This window comes from Zingiber officinale, chromosome 5B (genome assembly GCF_018446385.1).
Source record: "Zingiber officinale cultivar Zhangliang chromosome 5B, Zo_v1.1, whole genome shotgun sequence".
NCBI classification, from domain to species: Eukaryota; Viridiplantae; Streptophyta; class Magnoliopsida; order Zingiberales; family Zingiberaceae; genus Zingiber; species Zingiber officinale.
Genome location: NC_055995.1, coordinates 118,411,445 through 118,433,674, shown reverse-complemented (window position 1 = coordinate 118,433,674; position 22,230 = coordinate 118,411,445). Strand labels below are relative to the sequence as shown.

At 43.5% G+C, this 22,230-nt stretch overlaps 2 protein-coding genes across 7 annotated transcripts; both read left to right on the top strand.

The window, feature by feature from the left end:
• Positions 1-14,742: 14,742 nt before the first annotated feature.
• LOC121985554 lies at positions 14,743-17,023 on the top strand. Of its 3 annotated transcripts, none has more exons than XM_042539083.1 (2): positions 14,743-15,082; positions 15,249-17,023. In XM_042539083.1, the coding sequence occupies exon 2, from the start codon at positions 15,263-15,265 to the stop codon at positions 16,574-16,576; it is 1,314 nt and encodes a 437-aa protein (XP_042395017.1). In that variant the 5' UTR covers positions 14,743-15,082; positions 15,249-15,262; the 3' UTR covers positions 16,577-17,023. The 3 variants fall into 3 exon arrangements, with proteins under 3 accessions (XP_042395017.1, XP_042395019.1, XP_042395020.1); XM_042539085.1 differs by having other exon boundaries at positions 15,246-17,023; XM_042539086.1 differs by lacking the exon at positions 14,743-15,082 and having other exon boundaries at positions 15,142-16,624; positions 16,723-17,023.
• A 1,213-nt stretch (positions 17,024-18,236) lies between these two features.
• Positions 18,237-22,099, top strand: LOC121985551 (E3 ubiquitin ligase BIG BROTHER-related-like). Of its 4 annotated transcripts, none has more exons than XM_042539078.1 (6): positions 18,237-18,461; positions 19,190-20,466; positions 20,653-20,703; positions 20,777-20,875; positions 21,230-21,388; positions 21,808-22,099. In XM_042539078.1, the coding sequence occupies exons 2-6, from the start codon at positions 19,228-19,230 to the stop codon at positions 21,949-21,951; spliced, it is 1,692 nt and encodes a 563-aa protein (XP_042395012.1). In that variant the 5' UTR covers positions 18,237-18,461; positions 19,190-19,227; the 3' UTR covers positions 21,952-22,099. The 4 variants fall into 4 exon arrangements, with proteins under 4 accessions (XP_042395012.1, XP_042395015.1, XP_042395013.1 ...); XM_042539081.1 differs by having other exon boundaries at positions 18,238-18,461; positions 19,185-20,466; XM_042539079.1 differs by having other exon boundaries at positions 18,238-18,582.
• The last annotated feature ends 131 nt before the right edge of the window (positions 22,100-22,230 follow it).

Here is a 22,230-nt window from a genome sequence, read left to right as displayed (position 1 = left end):
TGGTCCTCCGCTGGGGGTGGCTCCTCTCGCCTCGTTTTGATGAGAGGCCTGAGTGGCCGACCCTTCATGAGTACCGCTCTCCCCTTCATGCGAGCCGACCGGCTGGATGCCGAGCGCCTCCATCTCCTTTGCTGTCGCGGCTTCGAGCGCTGCCACCTTTTTCTTCAAAATACCGGCCATTACCGACTCCATGACGATGTCCGCTGCAAAGGAAAGAAGAGAAATCAGTTAGCAATCAAAGCATATACCCAAGTAAAATTCTTACCGAAGCTGCTCGGAAGAGGAGTCCGTATGGGACTCAGGCCGAAGATGTACATCACTCCCTCGTGCAGAAGCTTATTGATGTCAAGCCGCAGACCGGCTAGCATATTTGCGGCATGGAGGTAGTCCGGTCGGGTCTTGAACTTCTTCAGCTCAGGAGTGGGGGGTAGGTCGACCTGCCACTTGGTCCGGAAATTGGCCTGATCGGGCATACGGATATAGAAAAAATACTCCTTCCAATGTTTATTGGAAGAAGGCAGTTTATTAAAGAAGACTAAGCCGGGCCGAGCTTGGAACATGAAGGTGCCCGGCTCGGACTGCTTGGGGTAATAGAAATAATAAAAGACCTCCGGTCGGAGGGGGATGTTGTGGATCTTGAACAAAACAACAACACCACAGAGAAGGCGAAAGGTGTTGGGTACTAGACTGCCGAGCGGAACACCAAAAAAGTTACAAACATCTATAATGAAGGGATGTACAGGGAAACGCAGACCGGCAGTAAACTGGTCGCGGAAGACACAGAAAGCTCCGCGCGGCGGCTTGTGTGGCCGAGCGGAGGGACAGGCTAAAAGAAGTTCAAAATCACCGGGGATTTCAAAATTATCGGTCAAAATATCAAAGTCACGCCGATCGAATCGTGACTGCATGGTAGTGTACCAAGGGCCGAGGGACTGGTCTTCAGGATGAGAAGAACTAGCCATGGTCCGATCGGAAGAAATCAAAAAGACAAAGAAAGACGACAGCAAGCGAAAAGAGACCCCACGGATTGGAACTGGGGAAAGAAATGTAAAGAGAGCACCGGAAACAAGGAAGGAAAGAAATAGAGCCTTACTACGAGGAAAAGGATCAAGGAAGAGGCGCTGGAGATCGTCGGAGAGCAGGAGCAAAATCGCCGGAGCACCGAAACACCAGGGACGGAGGTAGAAGTCGCGAAAGCAAATGCGGTGAATAGAGGAGAACGAAGATTTTATAGGGCGGAGGTCGAGCGACCTCCACCGTTGGATCCAGGTCACGGAAGCCAAAGCACGCATCTGGCCGTTCATCTCGAACCGCCTCGATCTCATCGTTAGACCACGCCGACGTCGTATGATTACGACAGCACCGCCACATGGCATTCAGCCACTGGGATGCATTTAATGCGCGTGTGCTCGGCCTTAATGGGGAAGATTGGCGGAAAATTCGAAGAGACGCTAAAAAATGTGGGGCGTTGGCTGGCGTTTCGGCTACCTCCTTTGCGCTCGAGCGGGTAATGGATGCATGGAGCCGCTCGACCCAACCGATTGTCCAGTCAGTCGAGCTAATCGCCTCCTTCGACTAGACTTGAAGGAGAGGCAAGTGATCCGGTGGTAAGAACAGGGGACCCCCGTCCTAGGGAGTCGACGCCACGTGGAAGTCAACGGTCCCGGTGACCGATCGACGAAGGATGGACCGACCGGACGCCTTAGAAAATGTTGGATCGATATGCCGATCGGAAAGTGGTGGGCCAACCGTCTGGCCAGCCGACCGGGTCCAACTGATGGCAAAAAGTGCCCCGGCGGGAGTCGGGGTTCCGACGCTCGTTGAACAGGATCGTAAGGCCGAGCGGATGGCAAGCTCGGCCGAAGACATAAGGTAGCATACTGCTAACAGTCTCCACAAAGCACATTACCGAGAATCTCCCAAGTAGACCACTATATATGTCCGGCAGGACGTAAGGCCAAGGCTGGCCGGCCGGACTCCCGGCAGGGCCGGACGCCCGGCAGGGAGTATAGGGAAAAGGATAAGGGACATCTTTTTCTGACAGCGAGCATGTTCTACGTTCAAGCCATACTCAAAATCCTACGACAGAAGGATCCGCTGTCCTATCAAAGACGTGCTCAAACTGTAGCAGTATGGTGTCAGGTAAGCTCCTCTGACAAGCCCACACTATGGTATGGGAAAGGACACGTGTACACCTCGGAATGTGTGCACTCGCTTCTCCACAACCCTATATAAAGGCCCTCACCCTTCGCCGGAGGTACGCATGCTACGATATTTGGAGCCATTTCTTCGTTGTTCGCTTACCTAACTTGAGTGTCGGAGGGTCGTCACCGGGAACCCCTTCTCGGCCCGACTTCTGTGCAGGTTCACCGGAGGTCCGTGCGGACAGTCGAGAGATCTACGTTAGCCTTTTGGAGAGCGCCACGTGCCCAGCGTCCGTTGATTCAGCTTTCAGACAGGATCAGTTGTGTTTAATTCTGTGTCTAAGTGTGCAGGAACTTAGGAGCACAGGATGTCGAGTAAAAGATGTAGCTTGAGAAGGACCGCACGGGAGAGAGCCGATGGGCTCGGTGCGTCTGAGGGACGAGGTGTTGCAGAAGAGTACACGGGCGGACGGGAAGGAGGCGCACAGCGTTTCCGAGGGACGAAATGCCAGAAGCGGAAGCTTGCTTGAGAAGGCGGAAATTGGGTTCGAGTGAGCCCTATTTCGGATAGCCGAGATCACCCAAACAAGAGGTAATGGAGCAGAGTACCCGGACTAAGGCAAGCGAAACCGGAGCGGAAGGCCTGGACTGGAAAAAGTCAACTTGGTTGACTTTCCTGGTTCGAGCGCTCGGAATAGGATTTTATTCGAATCGCGTTTGACCGCGATTCGTTGTGAAGGGGATAAAGTTTTATCCCCTTCCAGGCGCTTAGAACCCTTGCAGGCGCCCCGAGTAAGGCTATATAAGCAGCCCTGCTCCCAAAGCTAAAGAAGAATAAGAAATTGTGAAACAACACTTGTACACATCCATTGTTCTATTTTATCTTTTTATTTCTGCGCTTCCATTGTTGTTAAGAGGCTTTTCGTCCCGAAGGAGAATTTTAGTACGTTTTAACTTTCTTGGATTAATGACCTCCTCGGTTATAACCAAGTAAATCTGTGAGCTACGTCTTTTTAGTTTGTCTCTTATTTTGTTTATGCAGGTGTTTAGTTTAATTAAGTTATAAGTCCAAGGAAGATTTGTTTTGCTTAATTTATGCAGGGGTTATTCCCCCCCCCCCCCCCTCCTCTAGCCGACCTCCGAGGGTCCTAACAAGTGGTATCAGAGTTAGGACGCTTCAGGAGGACTAACCGTCGAACGAAGCACACGAGATGGCCGGACCGAGCATCTACCCACCAAAGTTCGAGGGGGAGTTCACGAGATGGAAAATAAAATAGAGGTATTTTTTAAAACTGGATTTGAATTACTTTTAATAATGAAATTCGGTTTTGTAGCACTCGAAGGCAAGGAAGAATACCAGTGAACGAAGGAGTAAGCCGACTTTGTGGCAAACGGTAAAGCAGAGCTCCAACTGCTGAGCATCTTACCGCCACAAGAAGTCAATCGGATCGACGCTTATAACTCAGTAAAGGAGCTTTGGGAGAAGTTCCGTGAGCTACACGAAGGGACGTCCGTAGCCAAGCTCGCGAGACGGGATCTGCTAAGGAATCAGTTAAGCAACATAAAACTGGAAGCAGAAGAAATTGTTGCACGTCTTCACTCAAGAATGAAGGAACTAATCACTGGACTTACGAATCTTGGAGAAAAGGTAAAAAACCGAGATTCGCTAAGGTACACGCTTAATACATTTCTTAGAATTACCGAGTGGATATTATTAATAGATGCTTACTATATATCTAAAGATTTAGAACATGTTACTTTAGAAGAAATGTTTTCAACATTTGAAGTCCGTGATATGAGGTGTGCAGATACAACAATGAGCCAAAGCACAACATTGCCCTTAAAGCAAAGATGGATGAACAGGACTCAGAATCTTCTCTCAACGACAACGAAACGGTAATGATGGTAAGACAATTTAAAAAATTATTTAAATCTAGAAAAACTAACCATCTGTAGGGTAGAAAGAAAATACCAATAAGATGTTACCACTCCAATGAAGAAGGGCATATTAAAGACAACTGCCCTAAATTGAAGAACAAGGACAAGGGTAAGAACAATAAGCCCGTCCAAACGAACAAACACAAAAACCTGAAGGCGACGTGGGACGAAACGTCGTACGAACCAGACATTGATGCTTTCTTCGGACTTGCGTTAATGGCAAGTCATCAAGACGACGAAAATGAAGCAAGCTCGTCTGAAATGAGTATCGAGAGCATCGATGAAGGGGGAGCGACATCGGAAGAAAGTAGCAGTTCAAGGGAGCTACGGATAACGAGATCGACAAGGTAAGTCAAGTACGATCTCTTTCTTCCGATAAGTTATTTAAATTTGTTAAGTTATTATCTAAAGACTGTTGTAAATTAGAAAAAGAAAATAAAAAATTAAAGTTAATTCTAGCTAAATCCTGCTTATTAGAAGATTTTAAAAAATTAAAATTGGAAAATGATAAATTGAAGATACAAGTAGAAAACTTGAAAACCATACATGTTTAACTGTTCAAACTCAAAATTTTAAAAGACTAAGCTGGTATCTTAGATTTCATAGGGTCAAATTAGAAAATTTTCCAAAAGTTATGTACCCTTAAAATTTATGATTAATCCGTTAGGAAGAAATCTATATTGGGTTCCAAAAACTTCTATAAATTAAAAGTTTAAATGGACTTAAGGGTTTCAGAGAGTAGATTAAATGTTTGATTCCCTTAAGAGGTTTTGTCTAGAAAGTGGTTGTTGCTCCAATCACTAAGAAGGCCTAGTGCCTCGCCACAGCCTGGAAGTCAATTAATGAAATAAAATATTTAATTAACTAGCTGACAATGTCACGCCCCGGAGGAGTCCCAGTCCGAGAAAATTTCGGCAGCATCTCCCCTGTACGGCGGACAATCTGAAACTTTTCTACATCCTCATATACCTCAGCCACATGCGGCTGGAATAATAACATGTAAATAAACCATCACCACATAGTTTATATAAATATAAGCAAACCAAAACAGTAATACCATGACTCAAAATCAACCCTACTCAACTACACTCGTAAAGCTCAAATCCGATGAACTCACCTCTTCTGCCGTCCAGGCAGGCATGTAGTAGAATAAATCCAAATCATACCAAAAATCCATTAAACGATAAGAATCCATACAGTACCCATAAGTAAAATAATACAAGACTAAAAACAAAGTTTGATAACGAAACTAAGATAAAATAACAATTCAAGACCAGCAGAGGACTAGCACTACGTGCAGATGGGGACTAGCAACTGGAACTGCTCCGGACAGCCTCAACCTGAAAATATAACAACAATGGAGGCGGGGTGAGTCCAACACTCAGCAGATACAACTGATATGCAAAGTAAGGAAATAACACCTAGCACTAATCATGCGTACAGTTTCCTGATAAAAATAAAGGTAAATGCAAACCGAAGTAAACAGGAGAGAAACTGTACTAACCAGGACCTGGGTATAAGGACAAACAGTCCGTAAGGTATAGAAGACCTGTATGCATGTTAAACATAGGTATCCAAACAATATGCAGCATATAAATGCAGCAAACACAAACACAAGCAATAAATGCATCATGCATATGATGCCAATGTCATAGTCACCCCTGACGCCAGTCAGCCAACTCACAATAGAAGTGGGACCGAGTGGGTAGGGCTATGACGACCGTGTACTCTGCATCACTACTCCTGATGAGTGACCGAGTGGATGAGATGCTGTCGGAGTACACACATACTCCTACCCCAAATCATAAATGGGGGAGCGCAATGCTCTCATCTCCCGGTACACGATAACGGGGAGCGGTCCCTAACGTGCTACACGCTGCGTCACACTACCCATGAGCGGACCAACGGAGCACCGGAAGAGCAAACTGACGTGCTACCACGCTGCGTCACGCTACCCATGAACGTCAACAACGGAGCACTGAACAGTGATGAAACTAGCGATGTGCTCGACAATAATGGAACAATCTATCACACAGCATGCAATCATGCGAATGGTGCATGACACTAAGCATGGTAATATACTAAACCAATCTATGGACATATAATGATGTGCACCATAGTAAACAAATCATATCAAAGTACACTGTTCAAATAAGGTATCAAACCTAGGTCTTGAACATGGTGAAACATGGTTATATCACTACCCCTATGAGCATGTGTAATCAGGTACATAACAACACAAAATGCAAAACAAACAATCAATCAAGCAGGTAACAGGTAATCGGGTAGTGATTAACCGAAACAAATGGTAATCGGGTAGTGATTAACCGAAACAAATGAGGAACATAATTAATACAACTTGTTAATTTCATTACTATGCATATCAAAGACAATAAGTCAAAAGTACCCGCCTCCAAGAGGAAAAGGTCCAATCCGGAAATCGAGATACTCGTCTCGCGTCAAAATCCTGTGTGACGAATAGAAATATATTTTATTTAGCTACAACCATATAAATAGCTAAATAAAATCTTTTACACTAAATTAGGGCAAATCCCTAATCCATATTCACAACCTCAATCTACTCATAATCATCCAACTACTTAGACCTAAACCAACATAATTTAAGTCTATTACCTCAAACGCACGACCTTGATTGTTGATCCACACAAGGATTATTGCTGCTGGTAACCAAAAACAACACACAGCACAATACTACCCTCGTGCTCACTAATCCACCGAACCCTACACCTGCGAATCATATCAGAAGGGAACATCAATTGTGCCTCCAAGTATATATCACATTAAAAATCACATCCAATAATAGCCAGCATAAGGAGCAACACCAATAAGGAGCATTAAATCGAAACAGAATGACCTCCTCACCAAGGTCAGTAGAGGCACAAGGGAGGAAAGTCGGCGTGCTCCTGTGGTCGGAGTGACTCGAGAGGAAGAAAAAGTCTCGGGTCAGTTGATCGGCCGGGGCTAGGGTTCACGGTGGCGTCAGCAGAGAGGCTCGGCTGTGGTGGCACCGGAATCTCCACAGCGAGGGAAAAAGGGGAAGAGTCGGCGCTATGGCTCGGTTGCCGGCACAGAGGATCGGCCAAGGAGAGTGGGTCGGCTCTGTGAGTTGCGGCGGCGGCGCTGGGAACTCCACGACAAGGGCTACGGCAGAGGAGGGCTTCGGCTCGGGTAGGAGAAGAAGATCTCGACACCAAGGAGGCGGCCGGTGGAGATGCTAGGGCACAGCTGGGCGGAGGAGAAGATGAAGAGGGCTTCGGGTGTGCGGCTCGGGAGAAATAAAAACGAGAAGATGAAGTGGCCGAGGGGTTTAAGGCTTCGACGAGGAAGAAACCGCCGGGCCGGCGGTTAGGGCACGCCGGCGGCTCGGGTGCGCGAGGGAAGGAACAGCGGGGGCTCGGGCATGGGTTCGGCGTCAAGGGAAAACTGGAGAAAAAGAAATAAAGAAGAAAAGACTTTTCCTCGTTAAAATGGGGTAGCCTAAACAGGCTTTTCCAGACCCCGTTTTTATCCCCGTTAACTCGTCCGTACGAGCTCCGAAAAATTCTCGAAAAATTTCTAAAAATTTCGGAAAATTCCCTCCTCAATATTCACCTATTTTTTTGGTATTTTACAGACAAAGCATTTAATTATAAATAATACTATAAAATAGTTACTCAAACATTTTTTTACTTACAATTTTTTTCACAAAAATTTAAATATTCTAAAAGTATTGCAAAACTTTTTTCAAGTGCTATCAAATTATTTTCAAAGTTTTTTTTTAAAAAAAAACTTGATAAGTTTTTTTTAAAATTATTGAAAAATCAGAGTCTTTTTTTTTTAAATTTACCCTTAGATTTCTTTTGGTACCTCATTTTTTATGTGATTAAAGGGGAAGAAGGGAAGATTAAGTCTAGGAGATGTAGTTTAAACTATTTTAAAATTTTACTTTATGTTAGTTTACCTTAACTTAACTTAGGTTGTTCACATCAAAAAGGGAGATATTGTTGGTACCCCAAGGTTGTTTTGATGTGATCAAACAAGTTAGTGTTGGAACCCCAAGGTTGTTTTGGTGTGATCAACAAGTTAAGTTAGGTCCTGTTTGTTTCTAACCTTGTATCTAAGTGTGCAGGAGATTAGGAGCACATGTAGTCGAGTGGAAGACGCAGCTAGCAAGAAGAACAGCAGTCCGAGGGATGAGGTGCTGCGGAAGAGTACACCGACGGACGAGAAGGAAGCGTGCGGTGGTTCCGAGGGGAATAAGCCGGAGCGGAAGATTGCTCGGGGAGCAAGAGACGCAGCTAGTGAGAAGGACGGCACGCGGTGCGTCCGAGGGACAAAGACTGTGGATGAGTACGCCGGCGGATGAGAAGGAAACACGCGGCGATTCCGAGGGACGAGAAGCCGGAGGGAAGCCCGCTCGAGAAGACCAGAAGTTGGGTTCGGGTGAACCCTTTTCCGGATGGCAGAGATCACCCAAGCGAGCGGAACCGGAGTTGAAGACCCGGACCGAGGCGAAAAAAGTCAACCGGAGTTGACTTAGGGTCTGGGGCGCCTGGACCAGCCTGGGGCGCCCGGAGCAGCCCGGGGCGCCCGGAACCCTTCTGGGCGCCCGAAGATTGAATTTTGACCAGATCGAGTCAAATCTCGATCTGAATGTTGGGGGATAAAATTTATCCCCCAGGACACCCGGAACCCTTTCAGGCGCCCCGACCAAGGCTATAAATATAACCTTGGTCCAGAAGCTTAGAATCAGTTCAGAAATTGTAACAACGCTTGTACACTTTCCACTGTTTAGATTAGCTTCTTTCTTTTTGTGCTTCAACGCTATAAGAGGCTTCTCCGTCTGAAGGAGATTGATAGTGTGCTTCATCCTTTCCTTGGATTAACAACCTCCCTGGTTGTAACTAAGTAAACAATTGTGCCTCTTTCTTTTCTGCTTTTAATTTACTGCTTTGATTATTTTACAAGTGTTAGTTTGAAAAGTCGGGAAGAGTTTTTGTTTTTTTTTTTTTTTGGGCTATTCAACCCCCTCCCCTTATAGCCGACCCAACGGTCCTACAAGTGGTATCAGAGCCAAGACGCTTCAGGAGGACTAACTGTCGAACGAAGCAACGAGATGGCCGGACCAAGCATCCACCCTCCGAAATACGAAGGGGACTTCGCCACCTGGAAGAAATTGATGCAGGTATTTTTTACAACAGATTTTGAATTAGTTTTAACAATGGAATCTGGCTTTGTAGCTCCAGAAGGTAAGGAAAAATGTCAATGGACAAAAAAGGAGCAGGCTGAGTACGTGGCGAATGACAAAGCAGAATACCATCTGCTAAGCGTTCTTCCACCTCAAGAAGTCAACAGGATCGGACACTACAACTCGGCAAAGGAACTTTGGGAGAAGTTCCTCGAGCTGCACGAAGGAACGTCCGAAGCCAAGCTCGCCAGAAGAGATCTGCTTCGCAATCAGCTCACCAGCCTGCAACTTGGGGAAGACGAGACAGTTGCGCATCTGCACTCGAGAATAAAATAAATCATTACCGGACTTTCGAATCTCGGAGAAAAGGTAAGTAACCGAGATTCACTCAGGTACGCATTGAATTTATTTCCTAGAAATATCAAATGGGCATCATTATTAGATGCTTTTTACATTTCTAAGGATTTAGAAAAAATTTCGTTAGAAGATTTTTTTTCAACATTTGAAGTGCATGAGTCAAGATGTGCGGGAATGAAGCAGCCCAAGAACAACGTCGCCCTCAAAGCTTCGAGAGACAAACCAGAGTCGGAATCTTCTCTCGACGACGAGGAAATGGTAATGATGGTAAGAAGATTCAAGAAACTTTGTAAATCTAGATCTACTAACCATCCGTAGGGGAAGAAGAAAAGGACAATCCGCTACTACTACTGCGACGAAGAAGGACACGTCAAGGACAACTAACCTAAGCTGAAGATCAAGGACAAGGAGAAGGGTAAGAAGTCTATCCAAAAGTGAAAGTCCCTAAAGGCGACGTGGGACGATACGTCGTCCGAATCGGAAGTCGAAGCATTCTCCGGACTCGCACTGATGGCGAGTCATCAAGACGACGACTGTGATTCAAGCTCTTCCGAGATGAGCATCGAGAGCATCGTTGAAGGGGGAGCTTCATCAGAAGAAAGCAGCAGTTCAAGGGGAGACACAGACAACGAACTCGACAATGTAAGTCAGGTACGTTCTCTTCCTCCCGATAAACTTTTTAAGTTCGTTAAGTTATTAACTAAAGACTGCTGTAAATTAGAAAAGGAAATCAAAATTTAAAAATAATTTTTGCTAAATCTTGCCCCTTAGAAGAATTAGACAAATCAAAATTGGAAAGTGAGAAATTGAAATTAGAAAATCAAAATTTGAAACTTCAAATAGATAACTTAAAAAATTATGCATGTTCATCTAAAACCAATTTTAGAAGATCCAATAATTTAAATTGGTACTCTAGATATCACCCAGGATAAATTAGGAACATTTCAAGAAAGTATGTCCCTAAAAATTTGTTAGTTAATCCAGTAGGCTGGAACTTTTATTGGGTTCCTAAATCTTGCTTAGTCTAAATTTTAAAATTAAAATTAGCGCTTTCCAGTGAGAAAAATTAAACAATGAATTTCTCTATGAGACTTTGTCTAAGGAAGTGGTTGTTGCTCTAATAACCAAGAAGGCCTAGTGCCTCGCCACGACCTGAAAACCAAAATATTGAAATAAATGTTTAATTAACTTTCTGTCAAAGTATTAAAATTAAAATTAATTAATGCTTTCAAAGTTTTTCAAACATTTTTCTCTCTCAAAATATTTTTATACTTAGAAAAATATTTTTGAAATTGACTTAGAAATTTAATTATTTAGAAAAATTTTCAAAGATTTAAGAAAATTTATTATTTTTTTTTAGACTGTTTATGTGAAAATTATTGAAAATTTTTAAGGATCTTAAAATTTTCTAAGTCTTTAAACCTTAGATTTTTTTCTTGAAACCCCATTTTTTTTGTGATTAAAGGGGGAGAAGGATTAGTATAAGTCTAGGGGGAGGTAGACCAAAATTTAACTTGTTTTATTTTTTGCACTTAAATGCTAATTTAGTTAAGTTTATTTCATGTCTATTTTTACCCTTGCTTAACTTGGGTTGCTCACACCAAAATGAGGAGATTGTTGGAACCCCAAGGTTGTTTTGGTGTGATCAACAAGTTTGTTAGGTCCTGTTTGTTTCTAACTTTGTGTCTAAGTGTGCAGGAGGTTAGGAGCATAGGTAGTCGAGCGGAAGACGCAGCTAGCGAGAAGGACGACATTCCGAGGGACGAGATGCTGCGGAAGAGTACACCGGTGGACGAGAAGGAAGCGTGCGGTGGTTCCGAGGGACGAAAGCCGGAGCGGAAGATTGCTCGGGGAGCAAGAGACGCAGCTAGCGAGAAGAACGGCACGCAATGCGTCCGAGGTACGAAGACTGTGGATAGGTACGCCGGCGGGCGAGAAGGAAACACGCGGCGATTCTGAGGGACGAGAAGCTGGAGGGAAACCCGCTCGAGAAGACCGGAAGTTGGGTTCGGGTGAGCTCTTTTCCGGATGGCAGAGATCACCCAAGCGAGCGGAACCGGAGTTGAAGACTCGGACCAAGGCGAAAAAGTCAACCGAAGTTGACTTAGGGTCCGGGGCGCCATGAACCCTTCCGGGCGCCCGGAGATTGAATTTTGACCAGATCGAGTCAAATCTCGATCTGAACATTGGGGGATAAAATTTATCCCCCCAGGGTGCCCGGAACCCTTCCAGGCACCCCGACCAAGGCTATAAATATAGCCTTGGTCCAGAATCTTAAAATCAGTTCAGAAATTGTAACAACGCTTGTGCGCTTTCCACTGTTTAGATTAGCTTCATCCTTTCCTTGGATTAACAACCTCCCCGGTTGTAACCAAATAAACAATTGTGCCTCTTTCTTTTCTGCTTTTAATTTACTTCTTTGATTATTTTACAAGTGTTAGTTTGAGAAGTCGGGAAGGATTTTTGTTTATTTTTTTTAGGGCTATTCAACTCCCTTCTAGCCGGCCCAACGGTCCTACAGTTAGGTTAGGTCCTGTTGTGTTTAATCCTATGTCTAAGTGTGCAGGAACTTAGGAACACACGATGTCGAGCAAAAGACACAGCTAGCGAGAAAGACCGCATGGGAGAGAGCCGACGGGCTTGGTGCGTCTAAGGGATGAGGTGCTGCAGAAGAGTACGCGAGCGGACGAGAAGGCGGCGTGCGACGTTTCCGAGGGACGAGAAGCCAAGAGCGGAAGCTTGCTCGAGAATGCCGGAAGTTGGGTTCGGGTGAGGCCTATTCCGAATGGCCAAGATCACCCAAGCAAGAGGAATTGGAGCAGAAGACCCAGAACGAGGCGAGCGAAACTGGAGCGGAAGGTCTGGACTAGAAAAAGTCATCTTGGTTGACTTTCCTAGTCCGGGCGCTCGGAACAGGATTTTATCTGGATCACGTTTGACCGTAATTCATTACGAAGGGGATAAAGTTTTATCCCCTCCAGGTGCCTGGAACCCTTCTAGCCACCCCGAGCAGGGCTATATAAGCAGCCCTGATCTCAAAGCTAAAGAAGAATAAGAAATTGTGAAACAACACTTGTACATATCCACTGTTCTATTTTAACTTTATATTTCCGCGCTTCCATTATTGTAAAGAGGCTTCTTCTCCTGAAAGAGAATTTTAGTACACTTTAACTTACTTAGATTAACAACCTCCCTGATTGTAACCAAGTAAATCTGTGAGCCTCGTCTTTTTAGTTTATCTCTTATTTTATTTATGCAGGTGTTTAGTTTAATTAAGTTATAAGTCCGAGGAAGATTTGTTTTGCTTGATTTGTGTAGGAGTTATTCACCCCTCCTCTAACCGACCTCCGAGGGTCCTAACAAATATAATTTTGATATACTATTTATTTATATAATAATTATTATATTTTAAATTTCATATTAAAATTATTTTTTATAATCAAAAGTTATATAAAATGAATAAGAATATAAACAAAAAATGACAAACTTTATATAAATACATACTATGTATACAAAATTCTAAAAATACAAATTATATAAAAATATAAAATATTATTTAAAAACTATAAATATAATAAATTTATTATTGTAAAAAATATGGCGATAATTATATAAAATAATAAATTTAATAAGGATATAAATATTAATTTTTAATTTTAGACCATAACATCAAATTCTTATTTCCAGTTTTTAAGTAAAAGTTAACGCTGAAGCATAATTTGACATTTACAAATACTCAAAAGTGCTTTTATGTAGCTAGAATCTATGAAACGCTTAGTAGAAGTTTTACCAAACACTCTCTAAGTGATCTATCTTAAAGTTATTGGATTTTCGGATTATTGGATATGAATCTCATATGTGCATAACCCATTACTTGTATCTATTATCGTTTATAGGCTAATATATAATGCACATTATATAATATGTTTGTTCCCAAAGGATTAGGACATCTTTTGAGATGTTTCTTCGTTTCCTATTGACGAAGAGGATTCGACGTTGTCAACCCTAATTCCTCTGGAAAGTCAACTTTCTTCTCCTTCTACTTCTTCTTCCACAAGATAGTCGGATCAACGAGCTCTATACAAAGAACAATGATAATTATGCTGCATTCAAGTTCTTCGTAATTATAATATTTCATATTTAATTATTATGCAAAGTTTACGGATGAAACTAGATCATTTTCTAGATGTTTTTCTTTGTTATCCGTTCTTAAAATTCATATGGTTAAAAGAAAATTCTAATTTCTTTTTGGGTCTCCACCTAATCTACTATCAGAGTTCACTGTTTGTCATTCTCGTTGTTCATTTCTTCCTCCGTCCGTTGTCTGATCCCTTCATAACTCGGTTATTGACGTTTTTCTCTTCTAATTCTTTTTGACATGCAGCGACACCAGGTTTCTTAATTCTGCGCATACTGTTCTTGCGGTCAACCTTGAGGTTATCTAACTAGCGGGTCATCTTTCCCACTTTCTGACATCAACTGTGTATGAGTATCGAGCTAAAAACAGCTTGTTCTCATCGATTGAAGTTAACCTGTACAGAGATTATAAATTTCTGACTTTGGATCAGAGTTGGGCGGCGCTGCAAACCTGCAACTCTCCTTGAAATAATCACAACTATTATTCAATTATGTAATAGCTTATGGGAAGAGGATGAGACGGAATACAATTCATTGACAAACATCGACCAAGAAAATTATTCTGCAGCTCTAACAAAAGGAATCAAAGAATCATCTGCTCCGCCACACTTTCATCTCGAGAGCTGTCAATGATGGCTTTGCTTATAACAGATCGATGCATGCATCATCATCACTCTGCTTTCGACACCGACAAAGGAAGTGGCTTGGTTCAGCTCTGGCTCGCTTCTCACTCATGAACTCATTGAAGTGTTGGGTCCACGCCATTATTAACTGACAAGGTGATAATGCATCAAGTTGAGTTTCTTTGTTGTTCAAAGGAACAGAAAGGAACGATTAGTTTATTTTTGTTTTAATGAGTTGAAGCGTATGCATCGTGAGCAAAATTACACCTTGATCAAGATTTCGTAGTTGACAAACTCATCAAATTAATAACTCTAAAGTTGACCTGGTCTGAGCTCGTCGATCGTTGGACACCCGACTTTCTCTCTGCCTCCCTCAATTTAAAATGGGCAACGACTGCTGGCCTTCGTCTTCCTACCTTCCGCTTCAATTCTCGCCTCAGCGAGAGTAGGCGTCACGCTCACTTTTGCTTCGAGGATCATGCATTGATTGCTTTTCTCCAGGTGCAACGTTTCTTACCGAAGATTTATTCGCTAGATCTTTATTTCCTCTGATGGTTCCAATCATACTTCTCTTTATTGCATATTCCTTTGTGTTATGAACAACGTTAGGTTAATGGATTTTGTGACAAAAAAAAAGGAGATTTAGTTGCAGAGGCAAATCAGTAGATTGAAGTCATGGATCCTAACTTCGTCAGGTTGGAGAGAGTTTTTTTTTTTTTTTTAATTGTCGTCGTTTTCGTTGCTTTTTAGTCGTTTTTAAAATTATTTTAAGTGACTTATTTCTTACGGAAAGTTTTGGATTATCTAATCCTTCCTTGCAAATCCAACTAAGTTTGTAATTGATTTCCGATCCTTTAGCAGTTAAGTTGGCTGGCATGGCTTCCTCCAGATCAAGCACTCTCCTGAACGACAAGACCACGTCAATCTCTTCATCCTATACCAGTTCCGATGAGCTTCGCCGGCGGAGGGCCGCCAAAACCTCGGTCTCGGGTTCGCCTCAGCGGGAGACTAATCCGTTGCAGCACAAGCCTATAGTTCGATCCACCAGCGACAGCGCCGCAAAAGTTAGCGGATCCACGCCACTGCAAACACACAGCGCCACCGCCAATAAATCGCGTTCGCCAGGAATCGCAAGAAAGTCGGCGGAGAAACCTTCATCGCCGTCCAGCTCTCCTTTGAAATCATCTTCGACGGCGAGCGCTACTGCCAGAGAAAAGACGCCGAGGCCTTCTTCCTCCAGTGTTTCGCGGATTGCAGCGTCTTCAAAGCCGGCGAGCGTATCGGAGAAAACAACGAGAGCTCTAAAAGCCGGCGTCGGAGGGGCTCTATCATCTGCCAAGGCTCGGAATCCGGCGGGTAGCGTCGTCTCCAACAAAAAGAAGCTCAGTACTTCGGAGGTCGACGCCGACCGAAGGGCATTAAGTGAGGATCCATCAGTTACAACTGACAAAGATTATTTTGTTGTTACTTCCCTGGAAGGCCATGTTTCCGGCGAGAACAATCACATCGCAGGAACGGAAGCGGAATCAATTGAAGCCAAGGAAGAAACACTCGCTGAGACTAATAAAGCCGCCGAGGAAGACGATACTAACCTAGAATCTCAACCAGAAGATCAGCACGATTCACCAGAGCACGAGCTCGATGGGAATATCGATCACGATGGAAACAGACTGCCTGAGATTGCCAACGGGCACCTCTCTGAGGAGCCGCCGTCTGTTGGGATCATCGAATCACCTCGTGAAGAACCATGCGAGGTTGCAAAGGTAGAAGCTGAAACAGAGGGCGCGAATTTAGTGATGCCTGACCCATGTGCAGGCGATGCCATGCCAGAGAACAGAGAAGATGATGCAGATCAGGAGAATAGTATCGACAAGTCTCCGGCGGCAGAGTCAACGGTGGAGAAGATTTGCGTCAGGGAAGCTCGGGAGAGTAAAGCTCCAGCACCGGCGCCGGCTGAACCTTGGACGGCGACGTTAGTTGAGAACGGAGGGGAGACGTCGCCGATGGTGAGGGTGTTTAAGAAGCCGACTCTGTTGTTGGCGAAGAAGGAGGAGAAAGTGAGCAACGACGTGATCGAGGAGACGAGGAGCAAGCTGTTGGAGAAGAAGAAGAGCAAGGTGAGGGCTTTGGTGGGAGCATTCGAGACGGTCATATCGTTGCAGGACGAGAGTCAACCTGGTAAAAACTAAAAACCAGGCGACCAACTCCAGCAAAGAATCAACCGAGTTGACTTAGAGGTCAGGGATTGAGCTTTTCATCTTTTCCGTGCGTATTTCCTTGTTTTTTCTTCCTCCTTCCTTCCTTCTTCACTTTTTAAAATGTGATTGACGAGCAGTTTCGTGTGCTGCACAATCGATGGAGTTTGTTTGCCGATTGGACTATAAATGTGCGTAGTGTGTGGCTTGAGATATGCTTCTAGGCGTTGAGCACGGACAGAATGGCCGGCCGGCCTGCCGGCCAGCCGCCTGGCCCAGCCTTAGCTCATCCGGGAATCTGTTTTCGTAGCGATTCGAACGATTCTCGCTGACTCCATCCATAGCGTCACCTGCTCAGCATCTCGCGGCGCAGGCGAGAAGACAAGCGCAAAAGACGTGGGAAAGCATAAAATAAATCTCCTCCCACGCGTCCGCGCCGGTGGTCACGAACCCCTCGATGTGGCCATCCATGACTCCGGGAGCCCAAGACATCCGCGACCGGCACGTCATCATTAAAAAAACACAGATCGGAAAGACGCGCGAGAGCGCCAGGCACGCAGCGCCTGTGACATCGCATTTGCCCTCTCCGAAACCGCGGTATAAAATGCACTTATGCCCACTGGGACGCGCGGCGCGAGGCGACGTGTTGCCTTCTCGGGCTGCCACCAGCGCGCCGTTTCCTCCCCTTAAGCACCTTCCTCGTCGGGCTCGTCACTGCTCCATCGCCCGCCTCGCGCATGGCGTGGTGGCGCCGCCGCGTGGTGGCGCCCGTCAAGAGAGCGCTCGTCGCCGTCGCCGCCCGAATCAAACCCCGAAAGCATGCAGGAAGAGACATGCTGATCAAGCTCAACGACGAGGTGCGGACCTGCGGGTACGATGACGTGAAAGTGATGTGGGAGATACTGCAGCGGTCGGAGGCGGAGCTCGCGGCCGGAGCTCCGAGGAGCACCCGGTGCTCCGCATCGTCGTCGTGCCGTGGTTGGTGGTTGCGCCGGGCATCGCCGGCGGGCGTAAACCGATCGAGAGATCAAACCGGTGGCGATCGCAGTACTGTAATTGTATATCCAATTCCCAGTTAAACAAGAATAAGATCTCATTATGTGAGAATAATTAGTTCGTGTAAATCCTGATTAATCGTGTACAGAGAACTCGATCTTTCTGAAACAAATATGCCTATAATCATCTTCTTTCCTTCAATGATTGAAAACTCTAACTCAATATTCAACCATCCTTATCTTTTAATGATCCCCATTAGAAATTTGATAATGATCCACCCAAATTTGTGCACTGAAATAATGTTGTTGGATGTTTGGCGTGGCTTTAAAAGTTAAAAAACAATGCAAATAAATGCAAAATGGTCCTCAGGAGCATTTTTTTTTGTACTCTTATGCGATAAGGATTTCCTTCAAGTCTACACGTTGCAGCAATGTGCGGCATAATCAAGAGATTAGGTCGACCGTGGAGGTGGTGGTTGGGGCCAGAGGGAAGATAAGGTTCAAAAAAAACTGCAATTGGTTTAAAAATGAAAAATGAAATTTTAGAATGCATGTTCTTTAAAATTTGTATAAAAAATAGGAAAAATTATTTATATTTATTTTTATTGGCATTTGTTCTTGGAAATGTTACTAAAACAATGCAATCTTTCCTCGTGATTCGTGAGCGATGAATTGGGTGAGATGGTATTAAATGTAGCGGATCATTCTGGGCTGTGGTTTTGTCTGCGGACGCCTTTCCTTCTTTAGCCGCTCCTCGGTTGCGTGATCCAACCACTGCCATCTCACCTTCGTCGTCCGCTCCGCTTTCGCTGTTGTCGCCTCGTCCTTCTCCTCCATGGACCTTCGCTGATGGAGTGATGGGGCATTAAATCCGCGCGGCTCTGGTACCATTCAGAAGGCGCCTCTTTCATCGCCTCTATCTTCAATCCTTGTTCTCTCTCTCTCTCTCTCTCTCTCTCTCTCTTCATTCCACTGCGGAATTTTAGCGCGGGCTTCGCGGCTAAGGTATGGAATGGGAGAAAGGGAAGAGCTTCAATGTTTTTGTTGATACCAATGGGGCTTGGGATCTGTTTGGCTTCATAATTTCATTTTCCTTTTTTTTGGGGGGCTGAAAGATCCATTCTTTGCGCATATTCATGTCAAAGTTTGATTGCAGATTAGAAAAAAAAAAAGTTGAAAATTTTTGTTCCTTTGATCTTTTGGCCTTTGCCGAACAGTTCGGCTTTTCCCTAAATGCTTAGATCTTCCACTGTATGAACTTTGACTCTTAGGTTTCGGTGTTCAATTTTTGATTGCAGATTAAAGATGTTGCATTGGGACTTGTGTTTTTCTTGTTTATCATGTGCCCTATCCAATTTTTATTTCCCTATACCATACAATTGTATTTCAGATGCATACTGTATCGACATTGGTTCCTTGCAATTCATATTGCAGAGTGAGGGATTTTTCTAACTTCTAGCAGAAGCATTTAGTTGCTGATCTTAGGTTCCTTTAGGAGTCGGCATGCTTTTCGTTTCTTTTTTTTTTTGTCAAACAAAATGCACTTCCTCTCTTAAATTATATTGGATTTGGACGTAGTCATTCTAACACGTTTGAAATATATGTAGAACAGGTCTTCATATTTGTTGATCGCTACAATTTTGATTTCAAATGGGCGAGAATTTTGGCAAGAAAGCTGCCAGAGAACAGATCTTTTCAAATGGGGATCAAAATGATGATCAAAATATTAATCATAGTTGCAATGTCAGATATAACAGCAATAGAGGTTCTCAAGTCGGCTTCCAAGGAAGATATACATATGCAAGAGCTCCTGCGAATTATGGTGGGAGTAAAGCAATTGCTGGAAGCTCTTCCAGTTCATCTTCTACATCTACTAGATGCTCTAAGTTCTTCCTGGAACAGCAGAATCAAACAATTCCAAGGGGATCAACTGTTGAACAAAATGGCAGGCAGGGGAAGATTGAAGATTTGATCAAGGTTGACAGGCAGGTTTCTCTGGAGAATCTAGATTCTAGAACAGAAAGGAGGATGGACAATTCAGAAGACACTCTCACAATCACAGAGCACACTGAACCTTCAATCTTACAGAATATTTATACAGATATAAATGAGTCAAGAATTGACACATCAGTTCAACCACATAATCAATTTTACTTCATAAATCGAGATTCTTCTTCAAGTTCCAGCATCAAAGATACAGCTACTGAATATAGGAACTTTAACCCGGCAACTAGAAACAATTCTGAAAGATTGGGCTCTGGGACAGAGAGATGGGGCCTTAAAGGTATAAGTTGCACATCGATATCTGATGTTCTTCCTTCAGCTTGTACCTCCTCTCATGTCCCACAAAATAGGAGGGTTGATACAGTAAGAAAGAGACCATCTGATGCAGAAATTTCAGCTGCAAGAAGCAAGGGCACAACCGCATCTTCCAGTGGAACATATGTAGTTTCCAATGATAATGGTGCTGGCTCAAGTTCATATCGACGGGATCATTTAACACATAACCGAACATCAAGAATTGCTAGAAACATACCGACAGCCAGGGATGATTCATTTCCAGTTAGAATTCAGAGGGGTTATAGCGAAGAAAGTCAAATGAGGTTACCTGTGCATGGTGATGAAAGTGCTTTCCCATTGCGTGAGTCCTTTGTCTACCCCCATTACACGTGGTCTCAATTTTCAGTACCTGAAGTACAACCTGAAAGTTCATCAAGATCATCACGCTCTTTGCATAGTCCTTATAGGCGGCCAGATTTAAGCAATCAGGCTTCTCAAATTAGATTCATGCCTCATCTAGAAGATAACACTGGTGGAATGCTCGTCAGTTCTTTGAGTTTGGGGGATAGAGATGACTACAGACGCTTAGGCATGGGTGCTGTTGCTGAGGTTCTCTTCATACCATTTGACTAAAAACCTAAAAGTTGTCATACTAATTGCATAATAGTAGTCTCCATAATTTATTTAAACATAAACAGACAATTGGATTACTTTAAGTCTTACTATTTCATTCAATTGTTCATGACTGGACATTTGAACTAAGCACTCAAACTAAAGGATAATTTTTCTCTTCAGGTTCTTTTGGCACTCGAACGAGCTGAACAAGATGATGCATTGACATATGAGGTTGCAAATCTGTGTTCTCATAACCTTGCATTCTAATTTCACTATCTGAATGAGGTTCTCTGTGTCTCTGCAGCAATTATTGTTGTTGGAGACGAGCTTGCTCTTTAGTGGGCTTAACTTCAGTGATAGGCATAGAGACATGAGGATGGATATTGATAATATGTCCTATGAGGTATCACCTTTCCATGATGTTCTTTAGGTTGTTGATTTCTAGGGATTTTTTTCCCTTTTGGTTTGGGATAGAAATTATGCCACATAGTTGACCTTCAGTACTTCGATATGCCAGTCAATGTTCTCCTACATGTTTGAAAGGACAATATATTTTTTTATGAGGTCAAAGCAAGGCAGCTGTTTGAGATGGGTTGATAGTAAAAAGGAAAAACTGCTCTCTATATTGTACTTGTCAAACAAAGAAATTGATCATTTTGATTGTGAAAATTTCAAAACGATTTCCAATCTGAGTTCTCTTGTTTATTTAGCTCAGAGGCTTCATTTTCCTTCTTTTTTTTTTAAAAAAAAAAATCAGGAATTGCTGGCGCTGGAGGAAAGAATGGGCACGGTAAGCACCGCCCTATCGGAAGAGCAATTGTTAAGATGCCTCAAGAGAAGCATATACACAACCAACCATGTGGCCTGTGGAATCACCTTCTGTGGGAATGAAGATATGAGATGCAGCATATGCCAGGTACTCTGCTGGTGAACTCTCTCCAGGAAATAATGTAGTCTGGTAACTTATTGTCAATAGATTATGCTTCTCATGGGATAAGTTTTAAATGTTTTATTGCCCCCTCATACATTTTAAAGTGCAAAGGACGACGTGGGGAAGATGTACCATCTACGGGTACAATTATCAATTTAGTTTGTTCAGTTGTAATAATAACCTTGCATGTTCTTGATGCATTATCGATAAGTCATTGGAAAGTCAGTGATTCTATGGACCAGTGTTTCAGTCATCCCTGATACTTGCAACTTGAAATGACTGTTGTTAGAGTTAATATTTTCTATGTTGCGAGTCAAAGTCCATTCACAATTCTCTACACCAAACTCATTTGCATCAGTACTTGTTTTGTTTCCATTGATGACGATTTGTTATTTTCCATTCAGGAAGAGTATGTCGGCGAAGATGAAGTAGGCGAGTTGCCATGCGACCACCGCTACCATGCTGCATGCATCGAGCAATGGCTTCGGCAGAAGAACTGGTGCCCTGTCTGCAAATCATCTGCCTTTCCAGAACATAAAACTGGCTGAAATCATTTGCCAATCTTTCGTGAAAACAGACTTTTCCCTGTAATAAATCCAGATTTCCTCTTTAGTGGCTCTTATATTCTTAAATGTGCACTGGAATTGTTAAGCTTGTGTGGAACATTTCATATGAAGCAGCTCTCTTTCCCTGTAATAAACAAACCCATCTCAAGAAGCAATGACAATCACTTTTAAAATGATCCAACAGTGAAGAAAAAGCAAGTCAATCTTTTGTTCCTAACAACAAAAGAGGAGGAGAATTTTGTTGTATTCAGCTAAAATTTT

Excerpts from the sequence above, each read along its gene's own strand:
- LOC121985554 (XM_042539083.1), top strand. The coding sequence starts at position 15,263 with ATGGCTTCCTCCAGATCAAGCACTCTCCTGAACGACAAGACCACGTCA.
- LOC121985551 (XM_042539078.1), top strand. The coding sequence starts at position 19,228 with ATGGGCGAGAATTTTGGCAAGAAAGCTGCCAGAGAACAGATCTTTTCA. Across the intron at positions 20,467-20,652 it reads GCATGGGTGCTGTTGCTGAG|GTTCTTTTGGCACTCGAACG; the intron begins GTTCTCTTCATA and ends TTTTCTCTTCAG. Across the intron at positions 20,876-21,229 it reads TTGATAATATGTCCTATGAG|GAATTGCTGGCGCTGGAGGA; the intron begins GTATCACCTTTC and ends AAAAAAAATCAG.